The 22,114-nt window shown below is 40.9% G+C and overlaps 2 protein-coding genes across 9 annotated transcripts in view; one reads left to right on the forward strand and one right to left on the reverse strand.

The window, feature by feature from the left end:
* LOC311598968 (selection and upkeep of intraepithelial T-cells protein 9-like) overlaps positions 1–22,114 on the reverse strand; it is a 366,712-nt gene that overhangs the window by 121,349 nt on the left and 223,249 nt on the right. The window lies entirely within an intron of this gene.
* Positions 1–22,114, forward strand: part of LOC311599685 (selection and upkeep of intraepithelial T-cells protein 2-like) — a gene marked incomplete at its 3' end in the record, with an annotated part of 59,939 nt that overhangs the window by 29,021 nt on the left and 8,804 nt on the right. Inside the window, exons 2-3 of the mRNA XM_084785692.1 lie at positions 9,744–10,091; positions 21,099–21,380. Coding sequence (XP_084641818.1) covers positions 9,744–10,091; positions 21,099–21,380 — 630 coding nt within the window. The remainder of the gene's footprint in view (positions 1–9,743; positions 10,092–21,098; positions 21,381–22,114) is intronic.

Here is a 22,114-nt window from a genome sequence, read left to right on the forward strand (position 1 = left end):
TTTGGATCTAAGCCATTCCCATAGAAGTAAGATGGAATCACAAAATTGTTTTTATTTGTTTTTCTATAATGGCTAAGGATGTTGAACATATCTTTAAGTGTTACTCTTCCATTTGATATTTCTCTGTTGTAAATTCTGTTTAAATCTAACCCCTTTTTAAATTGGATTATTGGGATAATGATGTTTGGTTTGTTTAGTTCTTCATATATTTTAAATATCAGCCCTGTGTCAGATGTGAAGTTGGTGAAAATCTTTTCTTATTCTGTAAATTGCTGACCTTAATGCCTGTTATATTGGTGTTCTGTTCAGAAAGTTGTCTTCTGGGCCAATGTATTAAAGGCTACTCCTCTTTCTCTTTTATCAGGTTCAGTATACCTGGATTTATATTGAGGTACTGGATCCACTTAGACTTGAGTTTTACACAGTGTATGGATCTATTTGCTTTTTTTCTAAATACCAATATCCACTTAGACCAGAACCATTTATTGAAGATACTTTCTTTTTTCCATTATATATTTCTGGCCTCTTCATCAAATAAAATGTCCATAAGTGTGTGGATTTACATCTGGGCCTTTCATTCAATTCCATTTATTAAGGTGTCTGTTTATATGCCAATACCATGCAGTGTTTATTAATACAGCTCTGTAGAAAAATTTGAAATCAGGGATTTCAGTCAGTTGATTCTGTGGGCCAATACCTCCAGAAGTTCTTTTATTGTATATGATTGTTGTAGCTATTTTGGGTATTTTGTTTTACCATGAATTGAGTGTTGTACTTTCAAGGTCTGTAAAGAATTATGTTGTAATTTGGGTGTAGATTGCACTTAATCAGTAGATTGGTTTCATTAGGATGGCCATTTTTGTTATGTTGAGTCTATCTATGCTTGAGCATGGAAGATCTTTCCATCTTTTGCTATCTTCTTCAATTTATTTTTTCAAATACTTGAAGTTTTTGCCATTCATATCTTTCACATGTTTGGTTTGAGTATCACCAAGATATTTTATATCATTTTACAGGATTGGAAGGGTGTTATTTTCCTGATTTCTTTCTCAATTTGTCATTTGTATAGAGAACGGATACTGGGTTCATGTGTGTGTGTGTGTGTGTGTGTGTGTGTGTGTGTGTGTGTGTGTGTGTGTGTGTGTGTATGTGTGTGTGTTTTGTTTGTGTGAGTATCTTTCTTGGAGTGTGCAGGTGTTGCCATATAAGGAGCTGGGAAGAATGAATGGGAATATAGACTGGGTGGGGACTATAAAATAGGCTTTTGCTCTCTCAGGGGGAGGCAGCAGGGAGAGGACATCCTCCACCATTCTAAGTGTTAAAGCTCTTTTAGTTGTGTGGCTGGCACCATGCCAGGCAGCAGCAGGACAGGTAGGAGGGTCTGAAAATTCATGAATTCTCCAGGGAGAAGAAGAGTCCTTATCCAAGTGTAAAACACAGCCAGTCTCTTATGATCCTCAGTGACATAGCTTCTGATCATTTATTAGTGAAGCAGCTTTTGTGTGTGGCTTTCTTCTTGGATGAACAAATGCTATATCAAACTTGGTTAGTGGGAATGGTATTTCAGAGTGAATGAACTTCAGTGGTTGTGGCTGTGATACTGGTGATGCTCTATTCGCATCCAGGTGACCATCTACGTGACTACCTTAAGAATTGAAAGTTGGAGGTCACAACTGCCTGAGCATGCAGGCTCAGAAATGGAAGGGAGTTATGCCATTCCTGCTATCTTGGGATGAGATATTATTTATTTTTTAAATAAGTTATTCATATTACATCCAGATTATTATCTCCTTCATATTTTCACATTCTGACCCTCCATCACACTTCCATCCTACTACCCTCCTCTAGATCTCTGATCGGGGGACACCTCTTTCACCTTCTGTCTGCAGCCTATCAGCTCTCATCCACATATCCCTTCCTCTGTGTGCCAACAGGACCGCCCAGCCAAATCGGGGCACTGAGTGGGCACCAGAGTTCTTGTCAGAGGCAGTCTTGGCTCCCTCCCTCAACTGTGGAAAATGACCTCTTCATTGGCTCTACCTGAACAAGGGGTCTAGGTTCTATGCATGTATTGTTCTTTGTTGTTGCATCAGTTTGTGCAGACTCCCTTGGGTCCCGATCCACCAGCCTTGATAGTCTCCTTATGGTTTGAGATATCCAGGATTTGAAATGTTCCACCTCACCAGTTCCACTAGTTTCTCTGGTGGCACAGTCAGCGTGCCCCACATATCTTGTATTCAGCCACTTTGCTTAAGTGATTTATCATCTGTAAGCGTTCTCTGGTAGAAATTTTGGGATCACTTGTGAATACTATCATATCATCTGCAAATAGCCATACTTTGAATTCTTCCTTTCCACTTTGAATCTCTCTTAGTTGTCTTTTGCTGTAGCTAGAACTTCTAGTACTACATTGACTATATACAGAGAGAATATACAGCCTTGTCCTGTTCCTGATTTAGTGGAATGGCATTAAACCTGATGTTGGCTATAGGTTTATATATTGCCTTCATTCTATTTAGGTATATTATTTGTATTACTGGTATCTTCAAGACTTTTATCATGGAAGGGTGTTGGGCTTTGCAAAAACTTTTCAGCATTTAATGAGATGATCATGAGGGCTTATTTTCTTTTAACTTAGATAGTGGATTACATTGACAGATTTTCATGTGCTGAGCCACCCATGCGTCTCTCTAATGAAGCTTACATGATCATGTTGGATGATCTTTTTAAATGTGTTCTTGGATTCAGGTTGCAAGTATTTTATTAATTAATTTTGCATCAATGTTCATGAGCAGAATTAGCCTTTAATTCTCTCTCTCTCTCTCTCTCTCTCTCTCTCTCTCTCTCTCTCTCTCTCTCTCTCTCTCTGTCGAATCTTTGTGTGGTTTGACTATCAGAGAGATTATATTGTCATAAAAATGAATTTGGCAATATTCCCTCTGATTATGTTTTAGAATGATGTGAGGAGTGTTAACATTAGCTTATCTTTGAAAGCTCAGTAGAATTCTGTGCTAAAGCTGTCTGAGCCTGGAATTTTTATTGTCATTATTATTGTTGGGTGACTTTTAATGGCTGCTACTATTTCTTCTGAGGTTATAGGTCTATATAGATTTCTTATCATGTCTCCATTTAATTTTTGGAATTGGTATGTATATATTGAAAAAATTGTCTGTTTCTTTTTGATTTTCCAATTTTGTGGAGTACAGATTTTTAAAGTATTACCTAATGATTTTTTGGATTTTCACAGTGTCTGATGTTATATCCTCATTTTTGTTTCTGATTTTGTTAATTTGGATATATTCTCTCTCCCTGCTATGCATTTGTTTGAATAACGTTTTGTTTATCTTGTTAACTTTTTCAAAGAAACAGCTATTTGGTTTATTTTTCATATGTTGTTTCTATTTTAGTTATAGTTCTCCGTTTCATTATTTCCTGCAATCAACTCCTATTTCTTATGTTTGCTTCTCTTTGTTCTATGTCTATCAAGTGTACTGTTAAGTCACTAGTATGAGATCTCTCCTATTTTTTATGTAGGCACTGAGTGCTATGAATTTTCCTTTTGGCATCATTTTGTTTGTACCAATAAGTTTCATTATGTTGTGCATGCATTTTCCTTAAGTTCTAGGAATTCTTTAATTTCTTCCTTTATTTCTGTCTTGACCCAGTTTTTACTCAGTAGAGAATTGTACAGTTTTCATGAGTTTGTAGGCTTTCTAGTGTTTCTGTTGTTGAAATCCAGCTTAATCTGTTGCAGTCTGATAGGGTACAGGGAGTTACGTCAGTGTTCTTGTATTTATTGAGACTAGCTTTGTGTCTGAGTATGTCATCAGTTTTGGAAAATGTTTCTTTAGGTGCTAAGAAAAAGGTATATTCTTTTGTATTCTGTAGATATCAGTTGGGGCCATTGATTCATAATATGTTAGCTCTATTGCTTCTCTGTTTAGTTCTTTTCTGAATACCCTGCCCCTTAGTGAGCATGAGGTATTGAAGACTTCAACTATTAATGTGTGATGGTCAATGTGAAATTTAAGATTATATAATGTTTCTTATACAAATGACTGTGCTTTTTCTTTTGGAACATATGTGTTAAGAATTGATATGATATCTTGGTGGATTTTTCCTTTGAGTATGAAATGTGCTTCTCCATTTTTTTTTAAATTTTGGTTTGAAATCTGTTTGATAGGTATTAGAAGAACAACATCAACTTGTTTCTTGTGTCTACTTGTTTGAAAAATGTTTTTCCAACCCTTTACCCTAAGGTAATATCTATTTTGTTGTTTAGGTGTGTTTCTTATATATAACAGTATGATGGATCCTGTTTTTGCATCCACTCTGTGAAGATATATGTTTTTTGGGGGGGTTGCTTAGTTTATTTATATTGAGAGATATCAATGACAAATGATTATTAATATCTGTTATTTTTGTGGTGGTGGTGTGGTGGTGGTGGTAGTGATTGGTGTGTGGGTAGATGCACATATGCATGTGTTTCCCTTCTTTAGTTTTTTCTAGTGTGAGATTATTTATTGTTGGTGTTTTATGGGTGTATTAAGCTACTTGGAATTTTCCTCTATTATATCTATTATCTTCTGTATGTCTTAATTTGTGAATAGATCCTGTTCAAATTTGACCATGTCACTAAATGTCTTGTTTCTTCCATCTATGGCTATTTAAAGTTTTGCTATGCATAATAGTCTGGCCTGTAATTTATGATCCTTTAGTGTCTGTAAGACATTGGTCTAGGCCCTTCTGGCATTTAGAATCTTCAATGAGAATTAGCATGTAATCCTAGCAGGTATGTTTTTATATATTACTTTGCTTTTTCCATTTCAGTTTTAATATTCTTTAATGTCTCTGTATTTTTAGTGTTTTGATTGTTATGTGGTGCAGGAATTGGTATTCTGTTTTTCTGTTTTTTGTTTTTGTTTTTGCTTTTTGAGACAGGGTTTCTCTGTGTAGCCTTGGTTGTTCTGGACTCACTTTGTAGACCAGGCTGGCCTCAAACTCACAGCAATCCACCTGCCTCTGCCTCTGCCTCCTGAGTGCTGGGCTTAAAGGTGTGCACCACCACACCCAGGGAATTGGTGTTCTGTAATGTTCTTATGGTCTAGGCATGTCCCTTATGTCAGGAACTTTTTCCGTGTTTTTGTTGAATGTATTTTCTGCGTTTTGAGCTGTGATGTTTCTTCTTCTTCTATTCCTATTATTCTTAGATTTGGTCTTTTTCATAGTGCCCCAGATTTCCTGGAAATGTTGTCTTAGCAATTTCTTAGAATTTACATTTTCTATGACCAATGAGTGTATTTTTCTATCATATCTTGAACCTCTGAGATTACTTCCTTCATATCTTGCATTCTCTTGGACATGTTTTTGTCTGTAGTGCCTGTTTGATTACCTAGATTTTCCATTTCCAGAATTCATTCAATTTGTGTTTTCTTTCCCACTTCTACTTTCACATCTTGAGCATTTTTACTCACCTGTTTGTTTGTTTATTTGTTTCTCTTAGTTTTCTAGGCAATCTTTAGATGATCTATTGTTTTCTTTCAATATTTTTGTTTGACTTTTTGTCAACCGTATTCACTTATTTGGTACTGGATGTACAGGATTCAAGTCATATAAGAAAGTGATTTGCTAGTCCCATAAACATATCACTATTGCACAGATAAGCACATTTTGCATAGCTCAGTATTGAGATATGCAAACTCTACTATTGCATAAGTTCATTGATGATTTTTCTACTTAGGGCCATTGAAAAAAATTTCAACTATTATATAAGTTATCTAGCTAGCTGGGAAAAAGTTTCCAGGTCAATTCCACTTTGATTTCTCTTTGCTTCCTAAGTAATGTGTTTTATGTTTCTAACAATAGGGACTTACCATGTAGCTACTGTAGAGGAGTATGACCTCTACATTTTAATAAGTTTGGGGCCTTAGAGATGGTTCATCTGTTGGAGTACCTGTTGTTCTTATAGAGAACCTGGTTTTGACTCCCAGTGCAAACATAAGACATCAAAATCATCTGTGACTCCATTTTCAGGTGACACAATGCTTTCCTTTCCTTCTAAAGGTATTAGGCGTACACATGATACCCAGATATATTTGCAAGCAAAATGCTCATGCACATAAAGTTAAAATAACACATTTTTTATTTTAATAAATATTATTATCTAAAACATTTTCTGGTTTTTAAAGAATTTATGTATCAAATTATGGAATGAACAAGGGGAAATACTTTCCTTTTTTATACCAAAGACTTTCCCCTTATATTTAATATCTTGACTTAGTATGGTACATTTATTAAGCCTGAACATTTATAGGTAAAATATTACAAATTAAAATTTGAATTTAGATTAGGGTTCACTCATGTTTTAATACTGAGTCTTAATACCATGTTGTATTGAAGAGATAAAGATAACTTTTTATTATTGGCCTTATGTTGATTACTTCAAAACTGACACCCATTAATAAAGAAGCTCATCAGTGTCAAATTCACTACATTATATAGATAATTACTTTCAATGCATTGCAAATAGATTGATTGGTATTCATTCAGTGTCATTATCCTTTGGATTCTCTGTAGGTTGCCCCTAACATATTCTAGGCAAAGACAAGGTGAACTCTATCATTGTGAAAACAAACAAAACAAAAACAATGAAACTGCTATACTATTTAGATTTCTCTGACCAGGGATTCCTGCTGTGATATGGACAGGTGTTTTTGTCCCTGTCTCTGTCTTTCTGTCTCTGTCTCTGTCTGTCTCTGTGTGTGTGTGTCTCTCTCTGTCTCTTTCTGTCTCTCTCTGTTTCTCTCTGTCTCTCTCTGTCTCTGTCTCTGTCTCTGTCTCTTTCTGTCTCTCTCTCTGTCTCTGTCTCTCTCTGTCTCTCTCTGTCTCTCTGTCTCTCTGTCTCTCTGTCTCTCTCTCTCTCACAAACACACACACACACACACACACACACACACACACACACACACAATTACATACAAAAACACGTGGTGCTTTTGACCTTCTAAATAACAATTCTGATTCCTCAGCTTTGAGAACCGTCTTCTGAGAAACTGCTGAAGTGCTACCCAAGAAGAAGAATTTTATGCATTACCTTTACTTTGTGTTTTTTCTTATTTCCATGATCATATCCTAAAAATCCAGATATTTGTTACATAGAGGCATACCATATATCTAGCATTACAATCTGATGTAGAAAAATGTCATTGTTCTAAAACATCCCTAAGTTCCATATATCTATACCCATTTCTTCTCCCAACAGAAAAGGTTATGTCTCTTTGTGCTGCATCTCTGCCCATGCTTTGTCTAGAATGAAACATAGTATCATACAAAATATGTCTATTTTAAACTATTTTTTTCACCTAAAAAGATTGATCTAAGCTTTATCTGTATCTCATTTTTAATAAAAAATATTTTGAAAACAAAATTTAATACAATATATTTTGGTCATATTTCCCTTCCCTTGATTTCTCCCAGATCTTTCTTCCTCATCCACTCAACTTCATGATCAATCTCTGTCTGTCTGTCTGTCTGTCTGTCTGTCTGTCTGTCTGTCTGTCTCTCTCTCTCTCTCTCTCTCTCTCTCTCTCTCTCTCTCTCTCTCTCTCTTCTCCCTCTTTTACTTGCTTTGGCTTTTGCTTGTTACTTTTCTATCTCTCTTTCTCCCCTTCTAGCAAGAACAAAACACAAGAAAAAGAGCAAAATAACAAGAAAAGAAACACAAGATGAAAATCAAAATAAACAAGCAAAGGGTAAACAAGGAGAAAAAGAACGTAATAATAAATAAAAACAAAACAAAAAGTCATCCAAAATAATTTTAAGATGAACAAATACTCCTGGACTTGGAGGTTTCTATGGAGTGTCATTAACATGCCCATTGAGATTCCATTTGAGAAAGGGTATTCGTTTGCTTTGCCAGTGGTACTAACTGCATATACCTTTTGTTAGGGGTGAGACCCCATTTCCACTTTCCCCTCTAATTACTGTGACCATATCTGGCCTTGTGAGAGTATTATATGTACTTCTATAGTCTCTGTGAGTTCACGTGTCAATTAGTCCTATTGTACATTGTTTCACTGCAGTCAGCCACTATCTTTGACACAATCTTTATGACTCCTCTTCTGCATTGATCCCTAAGCATTACGTGAGAGAAATTTGATGAATGCTTCTAATTTTATATTGAGTATTCCAAAGTCTCTCTATCTCTGTATATTTTCTAGTTGTAGTTCTATCTTAATTTCCATAAATGGCAAGAAGAAACTTCTGTGATAAGGATAGATCTGTTAGTATGTCAATATGTTTTTAAGACTCATTATATTACTATGTTACTTTAGCAAAACAGTACTAATAGGTTTTTCTGTAGGGTGATAAATTATACGATATCAGATTCTTGGCCACTTTTGGAGTGTCAGGAATGGTTTCCATCTCATGGAATAGGCCTTAAATCCCATCAAACATGGTTGGTTACTGCCCCAACACTTGTCTCATTATTGCACCAGTTCTTTTGCTAATTAATATTCTATTGAATAAATGTAAGAGAGTAGATTTTTTCATTCACCTATTACAGGACATTTTGATTGATTCTAATTTTTAGCAACTGTGAATAATAATGTTATTACCTTTGTGAAGAGATTTCAATATAGTTGCACTTTTCAGTTCATTTAGGCTAGAGTTAAGAGTTTGGAAAAAGTATGGTAAGCCCACATCTAGCACTGCTAGAAAGTCCAAATTGTCTTCCATAAAGTCTGAATCATTTGGCATTGATATCAGGAATAAATAACAGTTGTTTTGTTTTCATATTTTGCCACCAGTTTGTGTTGCCAATGATATGGATTTCAGCTATTAAAATAATAGGTTGATAGCTTATTGTTGTTTTGATTCACTATATTCTAATGGAAAAATATTTACCTAATTTTTATCTTTATTCACTATAGAGTCCATGCTATGTCATGCTCTACTTTACTCTACATCATGAGGAACAGTATTTTTTAGGTTAAATATTGTTTTGAGTAACTCCATTTAAAAATTCAGCAGTTTGCTACATTTTGAATGCACATGCCATCTTTGACAATCCAGTATGAATCATGAGGAACAAAATCGCATTTTAAAAAATCATACAAGTAAAGAAAATAACAACTATAAAATTATCACAGTAATTAAGGAAAACCAGCCTTGGCACCTGGACATATCAGAAATACAACATAAAACTCAGTCCTGGTATTGAACACATCAGAGCAATGGTGGTGCCAACTCCTCGTCTATATCACAAAGAGGGTGCAAATTTTAACACAAAGAGACAGCAATGCCTGCAACACACTCATTTATATACATTGTGCATATATCACAGAATCAAAGAGTTATGTATTCTTTTTGTATCAAAGCTTTAGTTCATCAAAATCTCTACAAAATGACAAAACTTCTCATGATGCCATTTCTACTGACCTTGTCTTTCACATTTCCTTGATTTTCCTTGAAGGCAATGTTATAAAATGTCTCACCATCTTTAATTGTTCCTTTAAATCTTTTCTAACCATTGATAGTAATGCTTTATGCTTTATATCACTAAGTAATTTGTAACTGAAATGCCTTCAGAATAAACCAAGTGATCTGAAGTGCAGTATGTGTGAATGTTTGAGAAAGTGTGGGGAAGAAAAAAGTGAAATAAACAGAATAATTTCCACAAAGTATGTGAACATGCTTACTAATTCACATTATTGCCTTTTGATTATTGTAATTGTTCACAGAACAATTCACAGTGACTGGCTTACAGAAGACAGTGTTGGTTCCATTGGGTGGAAACCTAGAACTCAGTTGTCAACTGCATCCACCACAACAAGCACAACACATGGAGATTCGATGGTTCCGGACTCGATATACAGAGCCTGTGCACCTCTACAAAAATGGTGAAGATCGGCGTGGAGAAATTATTTCTAAGTATGGGGAGCGTACAGATCTCCTGAAAGATGCCATTGGAAAAGGAAAAGTTACTCTCAGGATCTCTAAAGTGACTGCTGATGATGATGGGTCATACCACTGCTTCTTCAAAGATGGAAAATTCTATGAAGAACACATCACAGAGGTCAAGGTCACAGGTAGGTATGGATTGCTCTGAGAATGCTGTAAATCCATGAATCAAAGCCTATCTAGGGTTGAGTGGTTGGAAAATTCTTAGCATTTAACTCTTCATGAATAGTTTGATTAGCAAGCTGAACTCTATAAATTTATCTTTTGAGTTGGAAGTTATGGAAAACCAAAAATAAAAATTACAACAGTACAGAAATTGGCTCTATCATTAAATACTTTCTTGTTGTCTACATGTGTTGGTAGACTTCTAACATAATATCAGATTCCTTTTAGGTTGCATTTAATATCCTTTCAATTTTTTTGGAATTTTTAAATTCATTTTACAGCCTGATGATAGGCCTCCTCCCTCCTCACTTCCCAGTCTCACTATCACATCCCTTCCCAATTACCATATCTTTTTATCCTCAGTGGAGGGCAGAACCCACTGGAAAATCAAGTCACAGCAGGACCAGGCACAACATCTCCTATTGAGGCCAGGCAAGACAGTTCAGCTATATGAAAGGGATCCAAAGATAGGCAACAGAGTCAGACACAGTCTGTGCTTTAGTTGTTCAGGGACCCACATGATGAACAAGCTGCATATCTGCTACATATGGGTAATAGACCTATGCTCTTTGGTTGGTGGTTCAGTCTCGGTGAGCCCCCATGGCCCAGGTTGATTTACTCAGTAGGTCCACTTGTGGTATCTTTTGTCTCTCTGACTCCCTCAATCCCTGCCCCTTACTCTTCCACAAGACTGCCCATGTTCCACCTATTGTTTGGCTGTGGGTCTTGCATCTGTTTTCACAAGCTGCTAGAAGAAACATATCAGAAGAGAGTTATGCCAGGTTCCCATATGAAAGCATATCAGAATATCATTACTAGTGTAATAGGTTGGCACATTCCCATGCAGTGGGTTTCAAGTTGGGCCAGTCATTGGTTAGCCATTCCTACAATCATGTCTCCATATTTATCCATGCACTATTTGTAGGCAGGACAGATATTCGGTCGAAGGTGTTATGGGTGGGTTGTTGTCCCCTTCCCTCCTGAAAGTTCTACCTGACTGCAGGAGATAGCTTCATCAGGCTCCATACCTCCCACTTGCAGAAGTCTCAGCTAGGGTCACCCTATAGATCCCAGGAAGCCTACCCCCTCCCTATCCAAGAGATTCCCACTAATTTCTCTTCTTTCTTCCACCTTTGCCCCACCACACTTGTAATTCCTACCCCTGTTCCCTTCCCTATCTCTCCCCTACTCAGTTTCCTCCCTATGTCTACTTCAGGGGTCTGTTTTATTTCCCCTTCTGAGTGAAATTCAAGCATCCTCCTTTGGGATATTTTGGTCTACAGATTGTAGACTGATTATCCTGTATTTTATGGCTAATATCCACTTATAAGTTAGTACATAGCATGTATCTTTCTGAGTGTGGGTAATATCACTCAGCTTGATATTTCTAGTGGAGCATCTTTTGGGTATATGTCTAGGAGTGAAATAGCTAGGTCTTGAGGTAGAATTATTCTAAATTTTCTGAGAAACCTCCACGTTGATTTTAAAGTGGTTATACAAATATGCATTCACACCAAAAATAGAAGAGTGTTCCTTGTGCTCCACATTTTTGCTAGCATGTGCTCTCACTTGAAGTTTTTACCTTCTCAGTAAATATTTTGTTGTTATGTCTACATGTATTGTTATATTTCTAACGTATCATCAGATTTCTTTTAGGTTGATTTTATTATCCTTTCAAATATTTTGAGAACACTTTAGTAATTTTCCAAATGATGTGACTTTTAAAATTGTGCTTCATTATATAAAGTAGGGTGGATAGAGAGGTGGAGAGGATATTGGAGAGTAGGGAAGGAAAATGTTCAAAATATATTGTATGAAACCTTTTAATTAAAGAGAAAAATAGTCTTTATACTTATTTACATTTCTCTTCAAATCAATTCATTTATGCCTTAGTGTCTGAATTATTTTCCAAATCTTTATTAAAAATTTTTAACTACACTCACCACTATCCTCAGATACAATGTTGTATATAAAGTGTAGGCAACTATGTGTCATTTATGCTCCTTTACTTACTCTTTTCTAAATGCAAAATAAGTAGAGGGTTTAAAGGAAATGGAACAGTTTGTTGAATATGTGCACATACAAGTAGGACTCTAATGCTTTAAATCCACAAACATACTTTCTTTGCCTATACATTACACAAGTTTCTTGTTTCAGAAAATTAGCTGTTGGACCCTCACACCCAATTCGGGAAGGGGGTCACTGCGAGAGACCACATGAAACACGAAGCACTGATGCAAAAGCAAAGGTTTATTTCTAACAAGTCAGGGTCTCTCAGCACTCGGGAGGTGAAGGACCCCGAGCGACTGTTACAGGCTAGTTTTAAAGGAAAAAACGCAAAGCTGGTGGGGTTGCTTATCAAGTTAAACCATATGGACATTAAGATATCTGGCATTGGGAGACCTTTTGTGGGGACTTGGGTGTGGGTCCCTAGGGCGGTTACTGGAAACCATATGGGGACGTTTGATATTTGGAAGCTTGCATGTAACTATTCTGGGAACTAGGGTGGAGCTCTTGAACAGGGAGAAGCCTCTAAGGCTGGACAAGCAAACAAGCATCTTACATTTTATAATTTTACAGTTTCTCATTCCCTCCTCTTGTTGTATCTGGCCTCAATCTTGAGGCTCTTGTTTAAGAGCTTGGTACTGTTGGGTCAGGATTAAGGCCTGAGTGACATTAAGTTGATCTCTGATAAAGACCATTAAGCAGTTTAAGAGGCAAGGGCCAAAGGTGAGTATGATCAGGAGCAGGAGCAGAGGTCCAATGATAGATGATATCAGGGTGGAATACCAAGTGGACTGACTGTACCATTTTTCAAACCATCCCCAGTGGGCCTCCCATTCTCATTGCTGCTTGTCAAGGCATTCTCAGAGCTTGGTCATGGAATCTCTAACTACCACAGAATGATCCACATAAAAACAACACTGTTCTTTTAAAGCTGTGCATAAACCTTATTCTTTGAGAAACACCAGTTCGAGACCTCTTCTATTTTGTAGGACCACCTCAGATAGTGATGTGAGGGACTCTTCTAACTTGGTGATACACTGCTCTATGGCACGGAGGTCCTCATCTATAGCTGTTCTAAGCATGTCAAACAGTTGGGTCCCATGAATTAAGGCTGCCGTCCCCATCCCCCCTCCTGCTGCAACCCCTAAGCTTAACATGACAGCCAGAGTCAGAGTGACTGGCTATCTCCGAAAGTGGGAGGGGCGTGTGTCTTTGTAGTTGGCCTTGAAAGCCTGGGCAGTCTGGTAGTAAATTCTGGGGACAAGCTGGACTAGCACACAATAGTGGGTTGCAGCAAATATGGCAGTGCAGACACAAGGGGTGAGTCCAGTGTTGCAGGCCCATCATAGGTTAGAGGGAGGAGTAAGGAAGTAGTTACTGGTTGTGGTAGTTATGGTGAGGGTATGGTTACAGAGGTGTTGGTGGCTAGGAGGCACAGTACTTAGGCAGGTCCCCTGACCTGAAACTTCTGTCAAGGTGAGCTTTTTGTGCTGACCCCAGTCACACGAGGGATGGTTACTTGTGTTAGAGACAGTGGCAGAGGGAGCGATTCCCTCATAATAGGGTGGGCCTGGGGTGAGGCAGAGCCAACAAGACTGGGTTGCTTGGGGGTTGGTGGTGTTGAGGGCTTGGAAAGCCCCCTTATCCAGGTTAAAGAGTCAATCTCTAGCCTTGGGTAAGGGTGGCTCTGTGTTTGGGGTGGTAAGTGAAGGAGACGGGGCAATAGTCAGGAGCCTGGGGAGTGGGGGTTGTACTCCGGTGTCAGCAAGGATGGGGTTGGGGCCTATAGATACTTTTAGGGTTTTTTTCTATTTTTAATCTAATGGAGAAAGTAAGTACTGGGTAAGTGCCTGCTACATAAAATCTTAAGCCCCATTAACAACAGGGTCACCCTGTTACCCAATCTGAATACTTTTTTCCTTCTTCTGTCAATTTTATAACTATAGGATTGCATTGGCTATTGTGATTGCAAGTATCCTGGGAGCTAGGAAGATACTGTCCCTGCTGGGGGCATTTAGTAGTGCCAGAGTGGTTGCGGGATACGGTTATTAAATCCCACGATGAGGAAGGCTTCCAATAAGAGCTTTGCAGCCCTCTGCATCGGTGGGCTTCTGATCTTGACCTACCATCACCAGGACAAACATAAAAATGAGCCAGTTGAAACTAGCATCTTGACCAGAGTCTGGCACAACCTAAGGCTGCTGGTCTTTGATAGTGGGTGATTTCAGAAAGAATGGGTAACTCTTTACAACTTCTTTCTGGGATATCCCAAGTATCTAAGACAGCAATTAAGAGTCATAGGTCCAGGGTTAAATCAGGCCACCAGGTATTGGGGGGGTGCTTCTTGGGATACTGACCAAACCATATCTCCCAATTGGGATCGGACCTGCCAAGTGAGTTTCATGGGCAGATGGGGATTGAGGTCAGCCACCGTCCCTGGGGCCAACATTAGGAAGAGCACAGTTAAAGAACAGATCTAGTAAGTCTTATCTTTAGAGGATCTCTGGAGTGGTGTAGGCACCATTGGGAGCATTGCTCGGTGTCTGGAGGAGCGGCCTTAGCATGAGAGGCTTGTATCCAAGCTGCAATTCTGTCCACTTTGAGAGCAGTGGGTGTGGTCAGGAGGACTGTATAGGGTCCCTTCCACCGAGGCTCGAGTCCTTGGGACCGGTGTCATAGAATGTAGACTGAGTCGCCAATGTGGAAAGGGTGTCCCATCTGGTTGTGGCCGGGCTTGTAGATCTCAGAAAGGGGGGCCCAAACTTGGGCTTGTACCACTTGTAGCCCTATTATGTGAGCCTGTAAATCAGTTTTGGAAGCAGAGGGCTGATAAGAATTGAGCATGGTAGACAGAGGTGGTGGCCCTCCATATAAAATCTCCTATGGAGTCAGGTTAAAATGAGAAGGGGTGTTTCTGGCCCTAAACAGGACCAGACGCAGGAGGCGTCTCCAGTCTTTTAAGCCAGTCTCTATGGTCAATTTAGTCAAGGTCTCTTTTAGAGTTCTACTCATCCTTTCTACCTGTCCTGAACTTTGGGGTCTATAAGCACGGTATAATTTCCAATCAGTCCCCAGAATCTTGGCCAACTCCTCACATCCCTGGGAGACGAAGGCCGGCCCATTATCTGACCTGATTACCTTAGGGAGTCCAAATCGAGGAAAGCTGTCTTCTAGGATGGCCTTGGTTACTGTTTGTGCTGTTTCCCATCAGGTTGGGAAAGCCTCTACCCATCCTGAAAAAGTGTCTATGAAAACCAATAAATATCGATACCCCGTGGCTGGGGGTTTTACCTCAGTGAAGTCCACTTCCCAGTAGGTTCCTGGTCTGTCCCACGGACCCTGGTTCCTTCCGGGGCTTGGCTTTTGCCAGCGTTGACTTGCTGGCAGTTTTGTCAATCAGGGCATTGGCTCCAGGGATGATGAACTCCGTTTTGTCCAGGATCTGTCGAAGCTTTTTAGATCCTAGGTGGGTCTAGGGGTGCATCTGTTGGATCATGGCAGTTGCCTCTTTGGCTAGTAGCACAGTCTTGTCATTTTTGATTCACTGCTGGAGTTTTGGGTCTAATGAGGCCCCTAAGGCCTGAGCCTTGGCTTAGTCTTCTGAAGTATAGGTATATGGCTCTAATTGGCTGATTGCCTGATTGGCTCTATTGGCCTCTAGGACCAGTGTTAGGGCCTCCATGTGGGCAACTTGTTTCACCACTCGGTCTGCCTGTTGGTTACCCAGGGCAATGGGGTCCTGTCCTTTTTTTATGTCCAGGTCAGTGAATGATGGCCACCTGAGCAGGTAGGAAGAGGGCTTTTAGCAAGGCTTTAATTTTGGGCTTGTTTTTTATCTCTTTTCCCTCTGATGTTAATAAGCCCCTCTGTTCATAGATGCTCTCATGTATATGGGCAATGGCAAAGGCATACTGGCTGTCAGTGTAGATATTGGCCTTTTTGCCTCACGAGAGTTCCAAGGCCTTGGGCAAGGCTATCAGCTCAGCTTTTTGGGCAGAGGTCCCCAAGGGAAGGGCCTGGGCCCATATGACCTTCTTCCCATCCACCACCACTGCCTCGGCCTGTCTGGTACCTGAGTCCAAATAACTGCTATCATCTGTATACCAAGTGTGGTCAGCTTCTGGAAGTTTGTGATCTTGGAGGTCCTCTCGAGCTCCATGTGTTTCAGCCAACACTTGATGGCAGTCATGTGAAGTCTCTTGTCCTCGGTCTGGGGCTGGCAGCAGTGTGGCAGGGTTGATGGTAACTGGAGGGCCGAAGGTAATACGTTTGGAGTCTAGGAGTAGAGCTTGGTAGTGAGTGAGACGGGCATTGGTGACCCATCTATCAGGGGACTGGCGTATCACTGCCTCTAATGCATGAGGTGTGACTATGGTCAGGGATTGCCCCAAGGTCAATCTGTTGGCATCTTTAACCAACAGTGCAGTGGCAGCCATAATGCACAGGCATGGGGGCCATCCGGCAGCTACGGTGTCCAGTTGTTTAGATAAGTAGGCCACAGGCCATTTCCAAGGTCCCAAAGTTTGAGTCAATACCTCCTTGGTGACCCCTTGTTTTTCATGTACAAAGAGGTTGAATGGTTTTGTGGTGTCTGGCAATCCCAGGGCTGGGGCAGACAGGAGGGCCTTCTTTATGGCTTCAAAGGCCTGCTGCTGCCCCCCCCAACTGGAAAGAGTCAGTGCCCCATGTCAGAGGGTATAAGGGGGTGGCCAGTTCAGCAAAGCCAGGTATCCATAATCGGCAGAAGCCTACTGTCCCCAAGAACTCTCTTAAATGTCTGGGGTTCTGAGGTGGGGGAATCTTGGCCACCATGTTGATTCGACTCTTGGTGAGCCATCTTTTTCCCTCACACAGGACAAATATGTTACCTCTTGTTTGCAGATCTGGGCCTTTTTGGCTGATGCACCATAGCCCTTGTTACCCAGTTCTTGGAGTAAGTGCCAGGTGGTGGTGATACAGGCCTACTTGGTGGGAGCAGCCAATAGAAGATCATCCACGTACTGCAGGAGTGTCACCTCAGGGTTCTGGGTGCAGAAGTCAGTCAAATCCTGTTGCAGGGCCTCATCAAACAGGGTTGGAGAATTCTTGAAACCTTGAGGAAGGAGCTTCCAGGTCACCTGTCCTGAGAGTCAAAACTCAGGGTCCTTCCATTCAAAGGCAAAGTACAATTGGCTTTGAGGGGCCAAGGGCAGATTAAAGAAGGCATCCTTAAGGTCTAGGACAGTATACCAAGTAAAATCTGGCCTTAGAGTGCTCAGTAGATTGTATGGGTTGGGCACCGTGGGATGGATGTTCATTACCCTCTTATTGACTTCTCTGAGGTCCTACACGGGCCTGTAGTCCTGCGTCCCTGGTTTTTTTTACAGGCAAGAGTGGAGTATTCCAGGGGGATTGACAAGGCTTTAGGACTCCTAGTTGTAGGAATCAGTGGATATGTTTTTTTGCGCCCAGGTGGCTTCTTGACTCATCGGACTCATCGGGTATTGTTTGATTGAGACCGGTACAGTCGAAGGTTTAAGAGTCACAATAATAGGTGGCTGTGTGTGGGCTAGTCCAAGCCCTCTGGTATCTGCCTATGCCTGAGGGAATTGCTGGACCTATGGGTTATCTTCTGAAAGGGACCCTTGAGGGGTGGGCTCCAACAGTCTGTACTCATCTTGCAGTTTAACAGTGAGAATCTGCACGGGCGTTCCCATGGAGTTAAGTACTTGTGCCCCTTCTTCTGAGAAGTGTATTGGGACCTCTAACTTGGTGAACAAATCTCTACCTAACAGGGGATAAGGGCATTCAGGAAATACTAAGAAGGAGTGGGCCACGGTACCTGTGCCAAGGTCAACAGTCCGTTTATTAGCCCATCGGTGTAACTTGCCCCCAGTTGCTCCTTGGACCCAGGAAGTTTTTGATGATATTGGTCCAGCTGGCTGGGTCAGGACTGAGTATTAGGCATCGGTGTCTACCAAGAAGATAGTACATTGTCCCCCAACTGTAAGAGGTAGCCTGGGCTCGAGGGGGGCTTCAGAGCCCCAACACCTTCAGTCACTATCTTTGCCTAGGGCCAAGACTGGAACCTTTTTCCGGTCTCTGGGTCACTTAGGGCAGTCTCGGACCCAGTGGCCTCTTTCCTTACAATAAGCACATTGGTCCTTTTCTACCCTGGGCCACCTCCGGTCTCCCTCCTCTCTTTCCTGTCCTTTGGTCTTGGGATTGTCTGATACTACTGTGGCCAAGTTAGTTCCTAGTTAGTTCTTTACCTCTACACTTTTCTCGCCGATATTCACGTTCTCTTTGTTCCCTAGCTATTCTAGCCTCTTTTTCTTCTGGAGTCTCTCTCTTATTGTATACTTTTTCTGCTTCTCGCACCAAATCCTGGATGCTGAAAGTTTGGATACCATCTAGTCTCTGTAGCTTTCCCTTTATAGCTGGAGCTGCCTGATCTATAAAGGGCATAACCACTGTTGCCTTGTTTTCTACTGCCATGGGGTCAAACGGAGTATACATTCGGAACCCCTCTAGCAGTCTCTCTACCCTGAGTTATAGTTCTTACCTTGGCCAAATTGGTTGGGTGCCTACCGGCTCCCTTGAGACACGTCAATAGAGCCTGGCAATAGAAACGGAGACTCTCCCTACCTGCAAGAGTTTCATAGTCCCAGTCCAAGCGGGTGAGGGGAAATCCCACATCAATCTCATTAGGGAAGAGCATAGGTGCCCCTCTGGGACCAGGGACACTTTTCCTGGCTTCTAGGAGGACCCACTGTCATTCATCGGTCATCAGAAGCACTTGCAGCAGCTGTTGGCAATCATCCCAGGTAGGTTAATGTGTAAGCAGGATAGATTCTATCAAAGAGGTCAGTGCCTGAGGGTCTTGGGAGAAACGGGGGTTATGGTTTTTCCAATTATAAAGGTCTGAAGCTGAAAAAGGCTAGTAAGTAATCTCTCCATTGGATGTACGAAGAGGAAAGAGGGAAGATCGCCATTGGCCTTCAGTGGTGCCCTGGCAGAGACAGAATCTGGGAGGGGAAGGAGGGGGTGCTGGGGTAAGGGAAGGAGGGTCAGGGGAAGGAAGAGGAGGTGCAGTGGTTGGGTGAGGGAGTGGAGGGAGTAGATGCAGAGGGGCCAGAGGGTAGAGACTGAGGTGGCAGAGTTAGGGGTTGGGGGTATGGAGGAGGGGGGTCCAGAAGGAGAAGGTCCTGGATTGGATCCAGGGGAAGGACGGGCTTTGAGAGTTGCTGAGAGGTCGAATCGTGGGGAGTTGAAGTCTGGTCCTGGTTTCGGGTGGCTGATGACGTCACCGGCAGGAGCATAGATTCAGGTTTTGGCTGGGGCTTGGGTGTCAGGAAGGGATGGACCCAAGGGGGAGGGTCTGAAACCAGGCTTTCCCATGTCAAGATATAGGGTACCTGGTCGGGGTGGCCATGCAACCCTGCACTAAAGACAATGGACTTAACTTTTGAGATAAGCAAGGGGTCGAAGGTCCCCTCAGGTGGCCAGCCTACTTTGAAGGTGGGCCACTCTGAGGAGCAGAAAGTCTGCTCCCTCTACTATCCTTTGCAGACAGTTACAGAGAAGTTGTGTGCTTGGGTTCACACATCTTTGAAATGGTCAAGAGTTAAGGTCAAGGGGGTGGGCCCAGTCTGTCCCATGTCAGTGTTGGTTGTCCCAGTCAGCACAAAAACAAAGAGGGCGATAACACACATGAACAGAATTAGTAGACAGGAGAACACAAGCCGTGCAGCAGAAAATCGGTGCCAAATCGAAAATATAGATTCTGATGGCGGCATGGATGCGCAGTCACCTACAGATTTGAAGAGACTGACAGTATTGTCAGAGCTCCTCCGGACCACCAGCGGAGCGTCCTCCAGGGTGAAACCAGACCACCTGGAGCATCCTCCAGGGTGAGGGGGAGAAGGTGCCGGACACTTCTGTCCCCCTTCTTGTCCCTCTACTAACTTGTGTGCTACAGAGAGACAGAAATACAGACAAATACAAAACAAAAGTAACTCACATCTCCGTCATTCAGCGGTGGCCCGGGCCAGGGGAGACCTTCAGTGGTGAGTCAAGGGTCTCGGGGCAACCCCAAAATCCCAGACAAGCCCCCAAATGTTAGACCCTCATGCCCAACTCGGGAAGGGGGTCACCGTGAGAGACCACGCAAAACACGGAGCACTGATGCAAAAGCAAAGGTTTATTTCTGACAAGTCAGGGTCCCTCAGCACTCAGGAGATGAAAGACCCCGAGTGACTGTTACAGGCTAGTTTTAAAGGAAAAAAACGCAAAGCAGGTGGGGTTGCTTATCAAGTTAAACCATATGGACATTAGGACATCTGGCGTTGGGAGACCTCTTGTGAGGACTTGGGTGTGGGTCCCTAGGGCGGTTACTGGAAACCATATGGGGACGTTTGATATTTGGAAGCTTGCATGTAACTATTCTGGGAACTAGGGTGGAGCTCTTGAACAGGGAGAAGCCTCTAAGGCTGGACAAGCAAACAAGCATCTTACATTTTATAATTTTACAGTTTCTCATAGCCAATAGTGTATACAATAAAATTCATTTTAAAAATCTATTTACAGTAGCTCAAATGTGAACAGTAACAATGATACAAGAAAAAAGTTAAATGATAAATTCTATGAGGATCAAATATTGATTTCTGTTCATCATAATCTAAAGCCCTAGCTTCATTTCTTAGACTCAGCAAATAACTAAAAATATTTGAAAAAATGAATAAACAAATGAAACAGGTCATTCTTCAGCTTATTTAACTTGTACAAATAGCTCCCTGTGTTTTATAACTTTTTTATCTGAATATTTCCATTTTCCTGAGTCTATGACAACCAAAGTCCTATAATCTTTTCACTATTAATACATTTTAAAACTATGATTATAACTAAAAAGACCTTATATTGTTCTATTATTTCCTCTTCCATTTATACTAAAAAATATTGTTATCCTCTTTATTTTCAACCAGCTATGAGCTCAGAAATACAGATTCTTATGCATCCACCTAACACCAAAGGTGTGATGTTGGAATGTCATTCAGGAGGTTGGTTCCCACAGCCTCATATGGAATGGAGAGACAGCAAAGGAGAGATCATTCCAGCTACATCAAAATCCCATTCACAGGATGAAAACAAATTGTTCAACATGACAATAGCCCTTCTTATTGAAGCCAATTCTTACCGGAATGTCACTTGCAACATTCAAAATCCTCTAACTCACCAAGAAGAAAGCATAAGTATTGTCCTATCAGGTAAAATGTGTGTTTGTTCTTGAGTAACAGCCACTGTCACACATACTTATTATCTGCTTCTTCCTTGACTTGGTTCCTAAGACATAATTTTCTCTTGGCCTTACTCATTACTTAGTTATCTCTTACTTTCTTTGATGTATTCATTTTCTCACTCTATATCCTTCACTATTATTGTTTGCATTTCTGTCACTGTCATAAAACATCATTATACACAAGTTGGGGTTGCAGAACAGTATTTGTGTTATACTATTACATCATAGTTCATCAATAGAAGCCAGAACAGATCAAAGTAGCAAATTAGAGGCAAGAATTGAACTGGAGGCCACAGAGGACCACTGTTCACTGGCTTCTTATCCTTGTCTTTCTCAGCTTGCTTTTTTAAACCCAGGAAAACCTGCCAAAGTATAGCACCACATATCCCTAGTGGCCCAGGCCCTACCATAATAAACATGAATCAAGAAAATGATCCCAACATATGACGATTGGCCAATCTTATATAGGCAACTAATCAATTGGGGTTTCTTCTTTCCAAATGACTCAAGTTAGTGTCATGTAAACAAAAATAACTGGCATATTGTCATTGAAAGTGCCAAGATGCAGCATCTATCTTGATCATCCCCACTGGGTGGAGTCTCTCACAGGACATCTACATTGGGATAATATCCATTTATAAGTGAGTATATACCATGCATGTCTTTCTGGGTCTGAGTTACCTCACTCAAGAAGATTTTTCT

Source organism: Acomys minous, assembly GCF_964271855.1.
Source record: "Acomys minous genome assembly, chromosome: 6".
NCBI classification, from domain to species: domain Eukaryota; kingdom Metazoa; phylum Chordata; class Mammalia; order Rodentia; family Muridae; genus Acomys; species Acomys minous.